At 39.7% G+C, this 21,144-nt stretch overlaps 1 protein-coding gene across 2 annotated transcripts in view; it reads right to left on the bottom strand.

Annotated features, from left to right (window-relative positions):
- Window positions 1-1,410: 1,410 nt before the first annotated feature.
- Window positions 1,411-21,144, bottom strand: part of LOC127430576 (patatin-like phospholipase domain-containing protein 7) — a 44,205-nt gene continuing 24,471 nt past the window's right edge. For both annotated transcript variants that reach the window (XM_051680425.1, XM_051680426.1), the window contains exons 20-36: window positions 17,288-17,401; window positions 17,128-17,194; window positions 16,834-16,983; window positions 15,650-15,713; window positions 12,789-12,957; window positions 9,231-9,413; window positions 8,722-8,840; window positions 7,986-8,142; window positions 7,492-7,608; window positions 7,346-7,415; window positions 7,145-7,261; window positions 6,380-6,528; window positions 5,900-6,052; window positions 5,667-5,783; window positions 5,333-5,417; window positions 4,990-5,105; window positions 1,411-3,367 (exon numbers count right to left, since the gene is read on the bottom strand). In XM_051680425.1, coding sequence (XP_051536385.1) covers window positions 3,221-3,367; window positions 4,990-5,105; window positions 5,333-5,417; window positions 5,667-5,783; window positions 5,900-6,052; window positions 6,380-6,528; window positions 7,145-7,261; window positions 7,346-7,415; window positions 7,492-7,608; window positions 7,986-8,142; window positions 8,722-8,840; window positions 9,231-9,413; window positions 12,789-12,957; window positions 15,650-15,713; window positions 16,834-16,983; window positions 17,128-17,194; window positions 17,288-17,401 — 2,094 coding nt within the window. In that variant the 3' untranslated portion in view covers window positions 1,411-3,220. The remainder of the gene's footprint in view (window positions 3,368-4,989; window positions 5,106-5,332; window positions 5,418-5,666; window positions 5,784-5,899; window positions 6,053-6,379; window positions 6,529-7,144; window positions 7,262-7,345; window positions 7,416-7,491; window positions 7,609-7,985; window positions 8,143-8,721; window positions 8,841-9,230; window positions 9,414-12,788; window positions 12,958-15,649; window positions 15,714-16,833; window positions 16,984-17,127; window positions 17,195-17,287; window positions 17,402-21,144) is intronic.

The following is a 21,144-nucleotide window of genomic DNA, read 5'->3' as shown; positions in this document are numbered from 1 at the left end:
AATTTGGTCTCATTTGCGAGTGATTTACTTGCACAGTATGTGTTACGCATTTAGTAAAAGATTTATCTTTTGGATATAGGATGCTGTTTATTCACATTCACAGTTAGTTTAGTCTTCACAAGTCATTTAGTGTACACTTCGACACTTCCAGCGTAGCCAAGGTGTAACTTTTAATCTCGAGGCACCTGGTTGGGTTAGAAGAAGCTGTCTAAAGTCCACATAATAAAGAGGATGCTTCAGTAAGGCTTCTCTGATCTGCATGAAACAGCCAAGCGTTAGGCCAAATCAATTTGTCAAATTGTCTTTGAGATACACGTGCATTCTGTCGCATTCATTTGCATCAGTTCATGCATTCTCTGGGAATCAAACAAACAACCTTGAAATTGCTTGAACCATGTTCTTCCATTTGAGCTACAAGAACACAAAACTAGCAAGCATGCCCATTGAAAACATGTCCACAAACCTTGAAGTCAGAGTTCATTTCATATGAAAATGTACATTACAGAGAACAGCTGTAGAAATTGTACTTGCAAACAGGTTCCCCAATATTCATAAACTAATAAAACAGTTAATTATACCCTGCCTGTGTAACCGGTCCTGCTCCGAACGGGATTCAAACCGGCGTCTCCGGCATGGAAGGCGGGTGCGCTAACGAAGAGGCTAAAGGCTACAGCCTCTAGCATTAGTCGCTAGTGTGCCTCTTGAGGCCAGGGGAGTGAGGTTTACACATTGCACAGCTACCTACCAGCTGGCTACAGTTACACTCACCCCACTAAACCTCACTCCCATCCGGGTCACGGCACCACTGTAACCAGTCCTACTTGACCCACTCGGAGTGCGATTCGATCTGGCATCTCCAGCATAGGAGGTGGGCATGCTAATGAGGAGGCTAAAGGCTACAGCCTCTAGCATTAGTCGCTAGTGCACCTCTTGAAGCCAAGGGAGTGAGGTTTACACACTGCACAGCTACCTACCAGCTGGCAACCGTTACACCTGCTCCCAGTGCCCTTTTACATGCATAAAACGCATTGCAACTTTTCCACTTCTTCTCTGTACACGTGATACATCTCACATTTGCTCTTTTGTTATTAGTCCCCAAGTTCCCACTATACAAAACTCACTTGATACGTGTGTTGTCTTCATTATATGTCTGAGTGCAGTAAATCTCACATGCACTGGTCTGGTGAGGCTGTTTTGCACAGAGCTGGCACCAAGCTATGACTGAAGACAACAGAATCTCTCTTTGGCAGAAAAACTATGGACTTACTGCCGAATCCCATAATTCATCCTGATAATTACTGCCCAAGTTCACATGTTTCCTGGAGCATAGTGCACAGCAGACATTAAATTTGAGCCTTTCTGCATTATGCAACATATGCAAATAAACATATTTCAAACTTACAAGCCAAGAAGAGAGCAAAATGCACTTTATTAGTGGTTGACATTTTATGAAGTTTTCAAAGTTGCAACTCATGTAATTGGAAAACAAATGCATATTCCTGTTTGGTTGCTCTAATGTCCAACTTGTCCAGTTTCATTACCTTTGTAATTGAACTGACCTCAACCATTCACATAGACCACTGCTGACGGTCAAAACATTAAAGGGATACGTCATCATTTACTCACTCCAAACCCATAAGAATAGAAAGAATGTTAGTCTCGGTAACCATTAACTTTCATTGCATCTTTTTTTCCATACAATGAAAGCGATTGGTGGCTGATGCTAACATTCTGACCAACATCTCCTTTTGTGTTCCATGTAAGAAAGTCTTCCAGGTTTGGAACAAAGTAAGGGTGAGTAAATGACAACAGAATTTTCATTTTTGGGTGAACTATGCCTTTAACGCTTAGTCTGTAGCTTTTTTAGCACAGTGTTCCAATTTCATGCAAAACTATTGGCACATCGCATAAAGATTGTTTCAAAATTATTATAACAGCAGCGTAACCACTCATCTTCACATCCACTATGTCAGTCAATGTAAGTAATGGCTGTATATAATTAAAGACTACATTCAGACTGGTGCTCAAACGAAACTTAGATGTGCGAAACATACGCGTATTTGCAAATGAATCAATACTGGCAGTATTACATTGTTAATATATTTGGACCCATGTGACAGGTGAGGGTGCACGCCTGGTGCTGAGTAGCCCAATCAGCGGGAAAGAGATGAGGAGGAGGAGCCGGGGATGCCAGAGAGAGAGAGAGAGACACACACGGAGCTGTGTGTATTCGTGGTCGACGTCTGTTATTATGTTCCAGTTTGATGTTATAATTAAAGTCTTGTTGAGTGTTGATCCGGTTCCCGCCGCCTCCTTTCCCGAACCCTGTTACAACCCATTATTGTACTACCATTCTCTTGTATGGCTAGTATCGGGGTTAAAAAGGCACTACATTGAGCATGTACAGCAAATATTCACAAAAAAAAAACAAAAAAAACATTACATTTATAAAATATTGCATTGATAGGCTTGTGTTTATGATTTGTATGTTTTTGATCATTGCTGTTAAAGGTAAGAGTAATTTAACAGACACATTTGGTAAGATATCCGACGCTGGTTAGGTTAGATCTGTCTAAAGTCCATATCAGATCAAGTATCCTTCAGTACGGCATCTCTGATCTAAATACAACAGTCATGTTGTACACCAGCAAATGTGGGACATATCAGCTTGTCAGAGTTTAAAGCAAAACAAAACAAAAAACATCTGTCAAAAGAGCTTATAAAGAGAGAACTCTACAAGAAACTCATTGCCTTTGTGATCTCTCAACATTTCACTCTCTTTTTTGCTTCTTTCGATGACAGTAGAAAGACTCTAGAGTACAAGCAATCCAATCTAACCATTTGTAAATACAACATTGTAGTTGATTGTCTTACTCATGTAAATCCCTCCTCGACTGACTAAATGTATAATTAATTTGAGACTGAACAAATTTGGAACTTTGCAATCAAAAATGTACCCAGTCAGCATGATACAGTTGGACATTAAGTTACATGCCATGTTACCCAGCTGTCAGTTGTGTGTTAGTCAGATGTCTTCTTTGGATTTTTTGGGGAAAGGCAATTATTACACAAACTGCCCACTTTCTGCTCTTCAAGGCCAGGAAGGGCTTGGTTGGAATGTGATTGGAATGGTGCGCTAAGGTCTGAAGCCCAAATCTTGGGAGTGTCAAGGGTTTGTACCCTGCAAGGCTGGTATCTCTGGGGCAGGAGGGATCAGGGGTCAGGATGGAGGAGTGCTTATCCGTGTACTTTCCTGGCATGGAGGACTGCCGGAGCTGGAGTTTTGCAGTGTTTTGATTGACACAGGTCCCACATTCTCTGGGTCAGAATGCACAGGCTGTCTGCGAGCCCTCTCAAATTCTTCATCCTAGGCATAAGAATCAATTAGCTTTTCAGTCACGCCAAAAGAATAATCTTAACAACTGGTCAAACAAATCCTTTACAAAGTGCTTTTACATAGTGTCAGGTATAATATTTAAATAGACATTTAAAGGGGCCATATCATGGAAACAGGATTTTCCTTCCTCTTTTTCTATAACAGAGGTCAATGTACTATTTACACATACTTTAACCTTCACAATACAAAGCTCCCTCCTCAGTCTACCCAGCCTATTTATAGAAACTAAGATGCAAAAATGATTCATTCAGAAATAAAGTGACATCACAACCATAAGCACCATAATTTGACCAGCATAAACACCAAAACATGACCAGACACATTATCAAAGACTATTTAGTTATCAGAAACATGGCCCACCATGATCAGGTAACCCAATCCTTACAGAGATCATTTACTTATAGACCTCGTTTACACCTGGTATTAAGATGCGTCCCGAGTGATCCGATCACATGTGGTCAGGCGTGACACATCGCTGTTTACACCTGGTCATTTAAATGCGGCTCCTGTGACCACTAGTGTTCGGATTTCGAGGGGAGGGTCTCTGATTTCATGAGGACATACATCAATCACTATGTCATTGTGTTACTGCATGATAATTAACCACAAAAGTCATAAGACAAAAAAAAAAGCATGAAGAACCGGCATGCCGTTTTTCCAAGATGTAGTTGAAATTTTATCTAAGCACAAACGTAACACTTTGAGCAGAATTCTCATTTATTATAGTGGAGTACCTGTAAGGAGTTTTACATGTGTGTCCTTGTCATCTGTGTGTCTGTAGGTTGATATCAGACACACTGAAGAAGATCCATGAAGTTCTCGTGCTTGTGTATAGATTTGCTTTTTCACATTTTCTGATCGGATGGTTATTTCCTTTTAAAGCTGTTCATAACCGGCAAAGTTTAAACTCTTGTTTTAGCACAGCGGTTGATTGACAGGTGAGGGGTGGCACTTCACTGCTTTCAAGACGCATTCAGGACGGATTACTCTTTACTGTAATTTTATAGTCATTTTAGGATTTTAGTGTTTGTTGACATTACAACGTCATGGTAACAAAGTTATAGCCAGTTTTGCAACTTTACACAGAAAAGGATAGTAAGTGATTTTATCACACTAAAACCATATTTACATGCATATACTTTATGTATTGTAGCTCTACATTTTTGATAATGGGAGTATTTTAATGTTCAAAAATTGGCCTCCCCATTCACTTCCATTGTAAGTGCCTCACCGTAACCCAGATTTTTGCTTTTTGTTTTTTTTTTTTTTTTTTTTTTAAAGGAAGGACAAGTCGAAATTATTTTTTGTGGTAATCAAAATTTTGCCACAAATGCTGTCGATTGAGCTTAACTTGTATTGAACCCAGAACATTCCTTTAATACCAAGTGTAAACAGGGTCATATAAGTCTACAAATACTAATATTGTAAAGGTACAATAGCAGACAGCCAGATTAATTCTAATGGTCACAGAGTAGGTTGGAAAACAGTCATGAAATACAAAATTCTGACTGTTTATGGTGGACTTCAGAAAAAGATTTTATGATACAGAGTGCAGGGTACAACCCCTTTAAATGTAAATGTATGAGACTCACAGTGTCTGCGGTCAGTTCCTCTTCTGTATGTTCACTGTGTTGGTTGTAAATCTCCATGTCTGATAGAGCGCTCTCTGCCATCTCCTCTTCATAGTCGGTTTGATAGTCTGATTCATCTGTGGGAGAGAGACAGGAGGGAGGAAGATTATCCTAATGATGTATATGTTTGTCCAGAAACCACATAACACTAACTGACATCCAACTGAGAAGCAGCCAAACAGAGATCAATATGCTGGGAATTTAATTGTCAGTAGGAATCATGCCGAAAATCCCTGAAACAGACTGCCAAATATCCTCAGAAGGGCTTGAGTGAATTTACAAGGATCTCAACACCATCACCTACCATCCATATGAGCTGTTTTAACTGGTTCAATGCGAGAGACAATCTCAGCCAGATCAGTGAAGGAGGCATTTGGACAGGTCACCACCTGCAGAGACGACAATAAATTAAAGGGAAGAACTGGTCTAACACATCACACTACCAGAAAAAAGTTTGTACACACTTAACTGAAATGTTTCTTATGATCTTAAAACCCTAAAACCCTAAAGGATTATACTTGCATGTTTGAAATTAGTTTTGTAATATAGAATGAGTAGGTGTGTCCAGAAATTTCTCTGGTACTGTATCTCTAGCAATCGGTATTAAAATCCTTTGGGTTGGTTTATCTCTAGCTCACATTATTGCTTTGAGTTTTGTGGAATTCCTCTTGATGTCTGTCCTTCATCATCTTTTCAACCACTCCACTCCTGCACCACACATCAAACACTGTCTTCCCATGATGGTAGCCCACTTCCTGTTGAAATACAAACACATGGCAAGCCAAAACAAGTCAGAAAAACGTCATAAGAACGATTAAGAGATTTATGGTGCAGGAAGTAGACTGTGAAAAATAAGAGATAAAAGACTCACGCTGATCTCATCAAACTTGCCGAACTCGAGCGTGCGGTATCTGTCGATGGGAGGTCTGATATATTCACAGTAGTCGCTGCTTTTAACTGACTCAAGCTGTCTCACAGAGCATACGTAAGCCAGCCGGGCCTGGATCTCAGTCATGTTCAGCACCTAAAACATGGGCACACAAACCCTTCGAAATCTCAAATCAAAAACAACCTTAATAAACAAGCTAGATTTTTACATTTTCAAAAGAACCTGAGAGTGGAGCTTGTGCGGAAGAAAGACACCGCCACAATGCTAGGGTGTTTGGATGGTTGCAAGGGCATTGCTATGCAGATACTAAGTTTCTCTGGGTGGTTTTAAATGTGTTGCTGTCTCCAACATATGACTCGGCCCCTACTTCCATGTAAGTCTTGGGATTTCAAATAAATGAACAATAGTAAATCAGAACCACTAATTAGGTAAATACAACACTCAGCTAATGTCTCCCTTTACCTTGACTTTCTCAGCCAGTGGGTTGAACCGTTTCCATAGCAGCCACCATCCGGAGAGGGCATCCCCATAGTTGGTGAGGTTGGTTTCATCTTGGCTGCCCACATCGATTGCAATCACCACCTTGGCGCCCATGGAGCGTGCCACGTCCGCTGGATCATGGGAAGAAGACACTATTTCAGCAGCTTTACATGCATGACAAAGTGTGTTTTCCATGGCATATTTCAATGTCTGGTGGAGGGTTTCAAGCCTTAGGAGCTTATGTACAACTACACGGTTGACGGTTGCAGGCGGTATCGCAGCATCAGGACCCGCACCAGCCGACTTCATGACAGCTTCTTCCCCCAAGCGATCAGACTTTTGAACTCTTGATCTCTCACGATCAATATACATCACCACTGCACTTTATTAGCCTCAGACTGGACTCACATTTTATACTTCTCTTAATAACACACTGGCAACTGACTATCAACTGACAGCTGAATGTCAACACAACACTTATATTTATTTCCACTGATTGCGTGGGGGGGTGGGTACAGTGTATTTTTATTGTATACAGTCTTCTTATTCTGTGAATATACTGTATATTATTAGGTGTATATTGTGTTGTGTAACAAGATGTGTAAACTGTGTTATGTGTAAATCAAAAGTTTATTGTAATTGTCATCCTGCTATGTTGCTTGGAACTGCACCCAAGATTTTCACCCACTGTTGCACTTGTGCATATGGTTGAGTGACAGTAAAGGGATTTGATTTGATTTGACACACCTGGCAGGTTGTTGATGTAGCCTCCATCCATGAGCAGGTGTCCATCTTTTGGATCACACAGTGGTGGCAGGTAACCAGAAAGAGACATGCTGGATCGCACATACCTCCACAGAGAGCCTGACAGAAAGGAGCAAATTTTAGACATTTATCCTTGTTATGCAGGAGCCAATAAACATAGGTGGACAGTGTGAATGTACCAACCATCAGTGTGCACTCTCATCGTGGAGGCGGTGATGTCTGTGGTGATGTTGAAATATGGGATCCAGAGGTCCTGTAAGAAATCATGGTTAAGCCACTGAGTTTGCTGATCGTGATACCTTAGGAGCCAAAAAGAGACAGTTTCCTACCTCTATCTGCTTGTCCTTAAAGACAGCATTAATGCTAGAGTTGAATGCAGCTCCGGAGAACATAGAGGTGACAGGGTAGGTCAAGTCCAGCACTTTCTTAAACACTGATGTCATTTCCTGGAGAGGAGGGGGAGAGTTAGCATTCTGTGCTCTAAGTGGTTCTTTAATTGGACCCATGGGATAGGAAAAGGAAAAGAAAGGAAAGAAAAGAAAAAGGAAAGGAGAGGAGAAAGGAAGGAAAAGGAACAGGAAAACGAACAGGGGAAAAAAAGGAAAACAATAATAATAATAAAACTAAATAACAAAAAGAATAATAAACATAGAAAAGACAAAACAAAACAAGAAAAACAAAAAACAAGACAATTAAAATAATATCTAAACTAAATAAATCAAATAAAACAAAACCAAAAGAACAAAAGTAAATAAAACAAAAACAAATAAAGACTAAAAACAAAATAAAACCAAAACAAAAGTAGGGACAAAAACACTCTCACCATGGCCCACTCTCTGGCTCTGATCTTCATCCTGCTATAACTGCGGTCCTCTGCATACAGAGCGCCCATCATGGAACCAATTGAGGTGCCACCCACCAGATCAATGGGGATTCCCGCCTCACTTAATGCACGAATGATGCCCACCTGAGAGCAACCCCTGAAAGTGGAAAGACAGGATGGACACAGGGTGAATGGGTAAATAAAACCAGTGATACACAGCCTATATGGAATATAATCTTTCTGTTCTGCACTATCGTTTCAACAACTATCCATACTGTACTATCATTTAAAAAAAATGATGATGCCTGGCAGTATTAGTAATAACTACTCTGACCCTCTGTTGTAAGCGATAAACAAGCCTTCTGTTGTTCTGTCTTTGTAAAGCTCTAGGGGGGCTTTCTATCCTAAGGGAGACAAAGCACTATTAACACTGTACACAGAATCAATCACAGGTTAAGGCACTAGGGAAACATGGAAGAAAATAGCAACCAACCTTTAATCACCTCCTGAAAAACCACAAGAAAGACAGAACAGACAAACAGAAGCCATCATAAAAAAAAATAAATAAACACAGAGAGAGCAAAAGAGAGCATGCGAGATAGAAGGTCAAACAAAGACTTGATAGGGAATGGGAAAGGGCTTTTAAAGAAAAAGGTCCCAGTAGTGTAAACAAGAGTAAAAGTGTTTTTTTTTCTCCATTATTACAGATCTAGTTTTAAGTATAAGAGGTGGATACCTTGCTCCTCCTCCCCCCAGTACCAGTGCAATGGCGTTGCCTGTCAGTACGCGGGCCAAGCGAGAAAAATCAGAGTGACGGTCAGCAGGTTTCAGGAACACACGCTGATACATCTCTCTCTGATGGAGAAAAACACAATGACTTCAACCAGAGCAAAAGCCACAGAAGACTAGCAGTGGACTGGTGTAAGGAAGTAGATCATAATGGTCAGAAAGCATCGGTTTTCTCAAATAAACTTTCTAAAAGAAAGATTCATCTTTGGTTCTACTTATCTTTTCTTTTGATATCCTCAGACTAAGATTTGCCAGAACATAACACAAAAGATAATGGTGCTAAAGGACACTGCAGCACCAGTCACAGAAAGCAACTTGACAGGAATATCAAGAGTTACTTAAATATTTAGAAAGCTAACAAAAGTATCATAAAAAGCACTAGTCGTATTGATGGAAAAGTCGACAAGACAAAAATGAGAACTACTGGAGCCACATGTAATACTGAATGTGTTGTACCAGTTTTGGCAGGCTCCTCTTGGAAAAGACCCTGCGGGGGCAGGACAGGTGAAGGTGTCTGGAGATCCAACTCCGCATGTTCAGCCATTCGGCTGTTCCTTTGGGTGGAGGGCCGTCCTCGCGGTGCAACAACACCAGCTGTTTCTGCGCCCTCACCGCACTTACTTCTAACATACGCTCCAGCTGAGAGACAGAGAAAGAGAGAGAGTAAGGTCTGAATATCATCCTTTAATCAACTACGCTGTCTAAATGCATCATAATAATGAAATTATGTTCTTAAAGGGATAGTTCACCCAAAAATTCAAATTCTCTCATTATTTACTCTCATTTCATCCCAGATGTGTATGACTTTCTTTCTTCAGCGAACACAAAGATTGTTAGAAGAATATCTCAGCTCTGTAGGTCCATACAATGCAAGTGAATGGCGAACAGACCTTTTCAGCTCCAAAAATCACATAAAGGAACCATAAAAGTAATCCATACGACTCCAGTGTTTAAATCCATAACTTCATTAGCAATATAATAGGTGTGAGTGAGAAACAGATCAAAATATAAGTCCTTTTTTCTGAAAGTTAAAGTGGAGATTTAGAGTAAGAAGGACTTGCATATTGTTCTGTTTCTCACCCACACCTATTATAACGCTTCTGAAGATATGGATTTAAATACTGGAGTCTTATGGATTATTTTTATGTTACCGTTATGTGATTTTTGGAGCTACAAAGTAGGGATGTGCACGAGTAGTCAAATACTCAAGTATTCATTCTGCAATAATTATTCAAAAAGTTAAAATACTATTCGAATCATATATACAGTGAGATGCATGTTAAATCCTGAACACACAAACTAAAACTGGCAGTTATAACAGAATGCACTGGGTAGTGCTGCTGAGTGTGGACACAAGTTGATCACATTTGATGAGCAAACCATTCTGTCAGTATGTTTAGATGGACACCAAAAAAGCAGGTTATTGTGAAAATGTGGCTTACTGCAAGAAAGCTGGGTTCCTGTTTAAATGTACTGGATAAGCAGTGTACACTTTACTCCCTTATATGTGCAGCTCACCAGAAAGTAGTGTCCCCTTAGCAACGTAATCTCCCCGATGCTTCTGTAAACAACAAACATGGCATCCGAGAAAGACTTTGCTAGCTGAGGTAAGGGACATTCCGTCATTTAAACTGGTGTGTATAAATGAGTATAGTTTACTGAGCATGTGGATATGCTTGTTTTTCCTCAACAAAAACACGAGATACAATATAAACATAACTATTATACGTCAAGTGTTTATACTCATCCTGTACTTTAACTGCGTCAGTCTACTTCATTAATGGTTTCTTTTTCTTTGCTTTGCATGAGCCTAAATGCTTTCATTCTATACTTTTTTGTTTTCACACATTGCTTGTTTAAATATATATAAGAAAAACACAGGACATAATATAAGCTTGTTTTGGATATAATTAGAAGCTTGTTTTTTTTTTTTTTTTAATGGTGACAACCTTTATGACTACAAAAATTATTTTACAACGTCTCTTTCTCATTAATTACCTTCATTTAAATAATAGAATATTCGAATATTCGTTTTTTATGAGCTTAAATATTCGAATACAAATTATTGATGAATGCCCATCCCTACTACAAAGGTCTGATCACCATTCACTTGATTTGTATGGACCTACAGATTTGACATACTCTTCTAAAAATCTTCTTTTGTGTACTGCTGAAGAAAGAAAGTCATACACATCTGGGATGGCATGAGGGTGAGTTAAAGATAAAGAGAACTTTTATTTTTGGGTGAACTATCCCTTTAAATTAAATTCTTTAGATGCACAAACAAATCAGTTTCTTTGGGAAGGTAATTTCATTCAAAAGAGCAATTATCAATCTGTTCTCTGGACGGGTTGGCACGCATTCAAGAAAACATCCACATACTCTCTTATTTTTATATGAATACATTTGCCCACTTCAGACCCTTTTAACACATGAGCTTAACATCTCTTATTCAGAGATCAGCGCTGTAGCAGCCGTACCCTTTAAAGCCAGCAGAATACACATGATCAATGAGGATGTTGCTCTAACCTGGACCTGCGATCCAATTCAAACACACTGGCTTGATTGCCGAAACCCTGGTAATCTAAAAGCATTCTCCCTGCTGCACGTAAATGATTAATCTCTCACTCTCAAGGAAAAGAAGCGAGTACGACCTGCAGTTCAACTTGGTCTATTACTGTATGCTTAGTGTTCCTGTGATCAGGGTAGTTCTGTGGTGATTTACAGGACAGAAGATAAAAACTGCACCCTCAGTAAATCTGGAACAGTATTAGCCATTTTTAGCCCAAAGTGTTATGGTTCAAATGGCTTAATTTTACTTGTGTTCAGCCTATAAAAATACCTGTCATCCTGTGCGAATGATAAATTACAGACACTGAAGCCCATTTCATTAGAGTCTATTGGACTGAAGCATTTTTATATTAAAAGATTCTTCTTCAATATTAAAATGTTTCCAGCAACTTTGCAGTAAGAAGCCATGGATATACACTATATTGCCAAAAGTATTCGCTCATCTGCCTTTAGACGCATATGAACTTAAGCGACATCCCATTCTTAATCCATAGGGTTTAATATGACATCGGCCCACCCTTTGCAGCTATAACAGCTTCAACTCTTCTGGGAAGGCTTTCCACAAGGTTTAGGAGTGTGTTTATGGGAATTTTTGACCATTCTTCCAGAAGCACATTTGTGAGGTCAGACACTGATGATGGACGAGAAGGCCTGGCTCGCAGTCTTCGCTCTAATTCATCCCAAAGGTGCTCTACCGGGTTGAGGGCAGGACTCTGTGCAGGCCAGTCAAGTTCTTCCACACCAAACTCGCTGATCCATGCCTTTTTGGACCTTGCTTTGTGCACTGGTGCGCAGTCATGTTGGAACAGGAAGGGGCCATCCCCAAACTGTTCCCACAAAGTTGGGAGCATGGAATTGTCCAAAATCTCTTGGTATACTGAAGCATTCAGAGTTCCTTTCACTGGAAATAAGGGGCCAAGCCCAGCTCCTGAAAAACAACCCCACAACATAATCCCCCCTCCACCAAACTTCACAGTTGGCACAATGCAGTCAGACAAGTACCATTCTCCTGGCAACCACCAAACCCAGACTTGTCCATCAGATTGCCAGATGGAGAAGCGTGATTCGTCACTGCAGAGTCGCTTCCACTTTGTTATAATACCACTGACAGTTGACTGTGGAATATTTAGTAGCGAGGAAATTTCACGACTGGACTTGTTGCACAGGTGGCATCCTATCACAGTACCACGCTGGAATTCACTGAGCTCCTGAGAGCGGCCCATTCTTTCACAAATGTTTGTAGAAGCAGTCTGCATGCCTAGGTGCTTCATTTTATACACCTGTGGCCATGGAAGCGATTGGAACACCTGAATTCAATTATTTGAATGGGTGAGCGAATACTTTTGGCAATATAGTGTATGTAATGCAGTACCAGTGTAACATAACCAGCTCTTATAAGACAGTGGTCTTTATTCTGAAAGTAGGGATAATGTAATGTCAAACCTCTCCAACAGCTGGGTCCTGCTCTCCCAGTCCAACGATGATAATACAATCTGCCTGTCTGATGCAGCGTTGAGTCCAGGGGGTGAGTGACACATCTGTCTGGTACAGGACTATGCGATGGATGTCTTCCTGCTGACCCAGCCAACTCGACAACCTGTATTCATGCACACTGGGGTAGAGTGGGAAACAATTGAACTTTCAGGTGCTTCTCAGGGCATGTGCAAGTAACTTGATTTGTGCAATATTTTTTAAGTTGCTTTGGTAAGAAACAACTCCTAAAATGTAAATGTGATGTTATGATGTTTATATAAACACGTCAAAATTGGGTCAGGTTGGAGTCATCCATATTCTTGCTATTCAGCATTACACTGGACTGAGAATGCAGATAAAAGAAATTACTACAATGAAACATAGTTGAGTCAAATCAGCACAAAACTTTTTCTAGCTGCTTGTGAGTAATGGGTAGGGATTTTCCGAAACGCGTAATAGAGAATGCACTAAATTAGATGAATTTACAGCCTGAAATATTTCAGTGCAGAGTTAAATAAAAAAAATAATTTATTTACTTTATATTTATTAATTATTTATTTTCGTGGCTTTTAGATTCCCTGATATTTCCAAGGTTAACATGACCAGAGGAACCCTGCAGATGCTGATTTATAGCAGTAGTCGAAGATCTAAACTTCAAAAAGTTTTGTACTTTTCCACTTCACCCCTGTAAACGAACATATGGAGTGTTTACGGTAGACAGTATCCCAGTACATATAAACTCAGCAAAAAAAGAAACGTCCATTTTTCAGAACACTGTACCTTAAAAATAATTTTGAAAAAATCCAAATAACTTAACAGATCTTTATTGTAAAGGGTTTAAACAATGTTTTCCATGCTTGTTCAATGAACCATAAACAATTAATGAACATGCACCTGTGGAACGGTCGTTAAGACACTAACATCTTACAGATGGTAGGCAATTAAGGTCACAGTTATAAAAACTTAGGACACTAAAGAGACCTTTCTACTGACTCTGAAAAACACCAAAAGAAAGATGCCCAGGGTCCCAGCTCATCTGTGTGAACGTGCCTTAGGCATGCTGCATGGAGGCATGAGGACTGCAGATGTGGCCAGGGCAATAAATTGCAATGTCCGTACTGTGAGATGCCTAAGACAGCGCTACAGGGAGACAGGAAGGACAGCTGATCGTCCTCGCAGAGACAGACCACATGTAACAACACCTGCACAGGATCAGTACATCCGAATATCACACCTGCGGGACAGGTACAGGATGGCATCAACAACTGCCCGAGTTACACCTGGAATGCACAATCCCTCCATCAGTGCTCAGACTGTCCACAATAGGCTGAGAGAGGCTGGACTGAGGGCTTGTAGGCCTGTTGTAAGGCAGGTCCTTACCAGACATCACCGGCAACCATGTCGCCTATGGGCACAAACCCACCTTCGCTGGACCAGACAGGACTGGCAAAAAGTGCTCTTCACTGACGAGTCACGGTTTTGTCTCACCAGGGGTGATGGTCAGACTCACATTTATCATCGAAAGAATGAGCGTACACCAAGGCATGTACTCTGAAACTGGATCGATTTGGAGGTGGAGGGTCCATCATGGTCTGGGGCGGAGGGTCACCGCATCATCGGACTGAGCTTGTTGTCATTGCAGGCAATCTCAACGCTGTGCGTTACAGGGAAGACATCCTCCTCCTTCATGTGGTACCCTTCCTGCAGGCTCTTCCTGACATGACCCTCCAGCATGACAATGCCACCAGCCATACTGCTCGTTCTGTGCGTGATTTCCTGCAAGACAGGAATGTCAGTGTTCTGCCATGGCAAGCGAAGAGCCCGGATCTCAATCCCATTGAGCACGTCTGGGACCTGTTGGATCGGAGGGTGAGGGCTAGGGCCATTCCCCCCAGAAATGTCCGGGAACTTGCAAGTGCCTTGATGGAAGAGTGGGGTAACATCTCACAGCATGAACTAGCAAATCTGGTGCAGTCCACTCTGATTATTTTGGGGAATGTGTGTTGTAGCCTTGTCTATGTGGATCTGTTGTTGTTAAAATGTCAAATAAATGACGGATGTACTGCAGCCTGTCAATAACACTGATAGAAACAAGACCAGAGTTCTTTGAATTAAATCTATTCAGAAACACAGCAAACTCAGTCCACAACAGAGACAAACATCAGCATTGGAGATCTCACACCGAGTTTGAGGGACATGACTCATGCGGCAAATCAGAGAACTGTTTATTTATGGGGTTAATTGTGTTGTTCATTTGCACATCACAAAATACATCTCCTTTCATCTTCCTCTTCAAACAACTACTGTGCTGAAAAAAAAAATAAATAAATTTCAATGAGCTAAAAACATTTATTTATTTTACAATCTGCATCCATTAAATGGTGAATTTGCATGTTCTAACAGACTGAGTGGGCATACGTTTATAAACTAATATTTGACGCCACATTATCAGGCTTTCCAAATATTTAGTCGAACAGTATGAGGACTTTTCACTATTTGTATCACTCCGCTTGTCTGTGTTCACGGCATTCCAGACAAGCTGTTAGTCTGTGAACTGATCAGCAACACACAAAGGTTGAAATATGCACTGACTTTGTTTGAAACCATTTTCGCTAGTGGAGCAAAAATAGACTAAATAAAAATGTAGGTTTCTTAACATCAACTTATTGTTTATCGAACTATTGCGTAAAAGCAATTTCACACTCACAATCATGCTGATGTGCTGAACATCAGAATAGCTGCTGATCTGTGCAGATATTCAGTACAACAGCCATCTAGCTTGTTTAATTTTGCTTAATTAACTAATAGTTGATGTTACTTTGATGTAGTACCTGTCTAATGCAGCAGATCCAAGGCGCTGTTTGATGCTGTCACTAGTCAAAAGAAGAGTAGGACCTGGCAACACATTAATAAGCACATAAAAAACATAAAACAGTGATTGTCAGCAATAAAATTTCACTCAATATATTTATGAAGCTTTCTTCCCTACTGTACACCTGCTTATTTCTTTTTTATTTTTGATTATATAATTTACAGTATATGGCCCTGCCTCTTGTAGTCCCCACATTTTTTGCTGACAGATTTTCCAATTAATCTATTTTTTACTCAATGCTAAGTTTGGCACCAAAATCTTTTTACTTGGTGTTGAGAATAAAAGTTTGGTTTGACACATCCAATGTAGTGTGTCGAAAGATGAGATCCACTCTTATCCATTTGCCACTGAATAATGTCTCTTTTAATACCCTTTCTGTTCTTTACAGTTTTTTATTAAAAACAACAACAAAAAAGAAACATTATTTCTAATCACACAATGCACAGAAGAAACTGTACACGTTCTCTCTTGTTAATATAAGCTCACTGGCTGAACAATTGGTAGGCTTAGAGGCAGTACCATTTCAGCTCGTTCAACTGTACATATAAATGTAAATACTTGTAAATAGTACAAATTATGTATGCAAAAAATAAACATGTAATAAAAACATATGTATGCAATACAATGTCATTTCTAGACATTATATGATGGAATACATTGTACATTTAAAAATACGAAAAACTAATATAATACAATTTGTAAAATTAATATTCGTAATATACCAAGTTAGAAGGTCCCCTTTATAATTGCCAGCATTAGCTAAAATGTTTTTCATATGTCAGCAAATTAGACATCATAACTGAAATATAAACAACTTAATCGGAACTGAATCAGAATCTAATCGAATCAGGATGTCAATAGATCAAACCAATACTAACTGATCAATAATAAACAATATTAATGATGATGTGAAATGAAATACTGTAGTCTTTGGTACACTTTTGGTTTTGTGTTGATGAAGGGGTACTTCAGCCTTACTGATGGTACTGTGGGGGTAGGTACGTCAAAGTTTAGGAAACACTGCACTAATAAATCATAAAATGACAAATGGGTCTCCCTACGGTCTCGTTAACTTTATGGAAATGCATACAGGACAGCCACAAGACAAGTCTATTAAGTGTGTAATTTGAGAAGGGGCCTCACCGATTGCCAGAAGTGCATGCTGAAGTTCTAGGGTGAACGCAGTCAGAGGGACCTCTTCCGATACTGGTAGCACAGTGATGGTGGAAAGGTTTGAGGCAGGGTTCCCTGCATCCCATTTACTTCCGGGAGTGTGCAGAGCCAGACTGCGAGCTTTAGTAACAAAGATGAATGTTAAAACAGCACCAGATACACAGCAGTTATTTTGCATCAGCCTGGATCATCAGTAGACTGGATACTTCTGGCTCTGATGGAGCAGGTAAAGATTGAACACTGATAGTTGTTTTATACACACACCTGACAAAGGTCCATTAACCTGCTGGAGGATCTTCTGTCCGAGCAGGTGAATTAGCCTTGTGACTACCTAATGAGATCAAATAGACAGATCAGAAATAAGGTTAAGGGTCTGAGGGAACGCTCATCAGTGTGTGCAGCAGATGTGGTGTGGTTGACGTACTTGTGGGAATTTCCTCTTAATGGAATTGAGAGCTCCCTCAGGTAGTTTAGCCAGTTCTGAGTCTCGAACAGCATGAACAGTAGTCGCTCTGTTCTGATGGGTCAGAGCTTCCACCTGTATTCACACACAAACACACAAGATAATGAATGTAAAAACAATGCAGTATTTGATTTTGAAGCTTGCTTGGGCACAACAGTTTACATTATCAAGAATAATGTATTGTATATTTTGCCTCATTTAAAAAAAGAGAAACCAAGATATTAAGATACCATGAATAAAAATAGTTCACCCAAAAATAAATAAATGTGTCAGCATTTACTCACTTTCTTCCAAGGAAAAAGAACGAAAGGTCATAAGGGTTTGGAGTGACACGAGAGCGAGTACCATAAATGATGACAGAATTTTGGGTGAACTATTTCTTTAATTGCACATAAGAGCTAAAATCAGCACCAATACAACTCTAATTTCAAGAATAGAAATGGAGTCAATCTATGACGTAGAGGAGGCTAAATCAGGCCTTCATTCACATTACACAGTGCCATGGACAAAGCATCACCTCTGTACCCATGGCATTGACATGGATAGGTATTCTTAGCAGCATAGGCATCACCATGGATACGCAAAAGATGCTGGCCAATCACAATGAAGAATAAATGAATAACGAGATTAAGGGATCTCCCGGGAGATACTGTTATCTAAATAAGTGAGTCTGCCCTCTCTGATGCACACCTGTGGCACGTATTTGTAAAAGAATACGTCAATGCCAGTGCATGCCACCAAGACTATTTTGAGACATAACTGTACATATAATGAGCAGAGTTCCGATAGCAAGTATGCAATCATATGCAATATGGAGTAATAATGGCTTACGTGCCCATAAAAAGACAGGAATAATCCCTGTCATATAACCAAATATAAGGTTATAGAGGTTTGTGAATAATGGGCAAAAATTGGCAGGAATAATGACATTATAATACATGGCTCAACAATAAGGATTTTCTCAGCCAGCCCAGTGAAGCCAGCAGTTCAGCCATTTTCATTGGCCACAAACATATGAAGGCTTTGAAAGCAAATATGACAGCATTTTATAAAATTACAAATATATATATGTGTGTGTGTGTGTGTGTGTGTGTGTGTGTGTGTGTGTGTGTGTGTGTGTGTGTATACAGTTGAATTTTACATACACCTTAGCCAAATACATTTAAACTCAGTTTTTCACAATTCCTGACATTTAATCATAGAAAACATTCCCTGTCTTAGGTCAGTTAGGATCGCTACTTTATTTTAAGAATGTGAAATGTCAGAATAGAAGAGACGATCATTTATTTCTCACATTCCCAGTGGGTCAGAAGTTTAACCGAGACAGGTTTGTAGGCCTCCTTGCTCACACACGCTTTTTCAGTTCTGCCCACAAATTTTCTATTGGATTGAGGTCAGGGCTTTGTAATGGCCCCTCCAATACCTTGACTTTGTTGTCCTTAAGCCATTTTGCCACAACTTTGGAGGTACGCTGGGGGTCATTGTCCATTTGGAAGACCCATTTGCGACCGACCTTTAACTTCCTGGCTGATGTCTTGAGATGTTGCTTCAATATATCCACATAATTTTCCTTCCTCATGATGCCATCTATTTTGTGAAGTGTACCAGTCCCTCCTGCAGCAAATCACCCCCATAACATGATGCTGCCACCCCCATGCTTCACGGTTGGGATGGTGTTCTTCGGTTTGCAACCTCATCCTTTTTCCTCCAAACATAACGATGGTCATTATGGCCAAACAGTTACATTTTTGTTTCATCAGACCAGAGGACATTTCTCCAAAAAGTTAGATCTTTGTCCCCATGTGCACTTGCAAACAAAATCTGGCTTTTTTATGGTGGTTTTGTAGCAGTGGTGTCTTCGTTGCTGAGCAACCTTTCAGGTTATGTCGATATAGGACTCATTTTACTGTGGATATAGATATTTGTCAACCTGATTCCTCCAGCATCTTCACAAGGTCCTTTGCTGTTGTTCTGGGATTGATCTGCACTTTTCGCACCAAACTACATCCATCTCTAGGAGACAGAATGTCTCCTTCCTGAGCGGTATGATGGCTGCGTGGTCCCATGGTGTTTATACTTGCGTATTATTGTTTGTACAGATGAATGTGGTAATTCAGACATTTGGAAATTGCTCCCAAGGATGAACCAGACTTCCACAATATTCCATTTTTTTTTCTGAGGTTTTGGCTGATTTCTTTTGATTTTCCCATGATGTCAAGCAAAGAGGCACTGAGTTTGAAGGTAGGCCTTCAGGTGAGTTTGAAGGTACGTCCACAGGTACACCTCCAATTGACTCCAATTAGCCTATCAGAAGCTAATTGGCTAATTGTCTAAAGGCTTGACATCATTTTCTGGAATTTTCCAAGCTGCTTAAAGGCAAAGTTAACTAAGTGTATGTAAACTTCTGACCCACTGGAATTGTGATATAGTCAGTTAAAAGTGAAACAATCGGTCTGTAAACAATTGTTGGAAAAATTACTCGTGTCATGCACAAAGTAGATGTCCTAAACGACTTGTATAAGTAAAAACTATAGTTTGCTAATATGAAATCTGTGGAGTGGTTAAAAAAAATGAGTTAATGACTTCAACCTAAGTGTATGAAAATTTCTGACTTCAACTGTATATACTGTGTGTGTGTGTGTGTGTGTGTGTATATATATGTATTATAACTCCATGACAAGAATAAATTAAACACACTTCTGCTGGAAAACTATGGTATATGTGGCAAAACATCACAGATTTGTTTGAAATTTTCAACCAAGTCATCTTAATGCTTCAAAAACAATCACAAGTTATTTTTAAAATGTTAGCCAGCTATGGATAATGTTATCTGTGGGACATAATGTTCAATAAAAACATTTTTTATATAATGTCTGCAAGGCATGAAAGCACATGTAGATGACTGACAGACATGAAATATAGTGAAAACTCAGCACTGGCCCAATTCACAGTTTTCCTGGCTAACTACTGGGTGCCGTCATGATGATTCTAATTGCCATTGAACTGTTTTCTAGTTCCAGTCTCCATAAGAAACACTGCATAAACTACCTATTCACGCGTTCCAGAAGGAGAACATCAACCATTTTAAGAGTTAGTTGGAGTAAAAATGAGTTCAGGATCAACTTGTGCAATTGTTGACTTAAACTTTGACAGGTGAGGTACTGTAAAATCGCGACGGTCATTGGCCCTAGTGTTAATTTTTGCAATTTGTTTGTATTTCAGTCATAATTTTGGTTTTTAATTTTAGTCATAATGTTTGATATAGCAATATCAATATTTCGCCATGTCATAATCATTCATTTTAGTACATTTTTAGTTTATTCAATATTAGTTAAGGAAAATTACATTTTAGATGACATTAATGTGCAAAATGACTAAAACGTGTAAAAAGACCAAACTTTAACCAATTCAAACACCTACATCGATCAGCCACAACATTAAAACCACCTGCCTAATATTGTGTACGTCCCCCTCGTGCCGCCAAAACAGCGCCAACCCGTATCTCAGAATAGCATTCCGAGATGATATTCTTCTCACCACAATTGTACAGATCAGTTATCTGAGTTACCGCAGACTTATATTGAAATATGAGATATTTTGTGTTTTTGGCATCATTCTATAGTAAATTCTAGAGAGTATTGTGTGTGAAAATCCCAGGATATCAGCAGTTACAGAAATACTCATACCAGCCCCTCTGGCACCAAATAATCCATGTGATTATCTAATCAGCCAACCATGTGGCAGCAGTGCAGTGCAGTGCATACAATAAAGCAGATACGGGTCAGAAGCTTCAGTTAATGTTCACATCCACCATCAGA

Source organism: Myxocyprinus asiaticus, chromosome 40 (assembly GCF_019703515.2).
Source record: "Myxocyprinus asiaticus isolate MX2 ecotype Aquarium Trade chromosome 40, UBuf_Myxa_2, whole genome shotgun sequence".
Taxonomy (NCBI): Eukaryota; Metazoa; Chordata; class Actinopteri; order Cypriniformes; family Catostomidae; genus Myxocyprinus; species Myxocyprinus asiaticus.
Note: the sequence above shows the minus strand (reverse complement) of the source record. Positions and strands in the feature narration are given on the sequence as shown.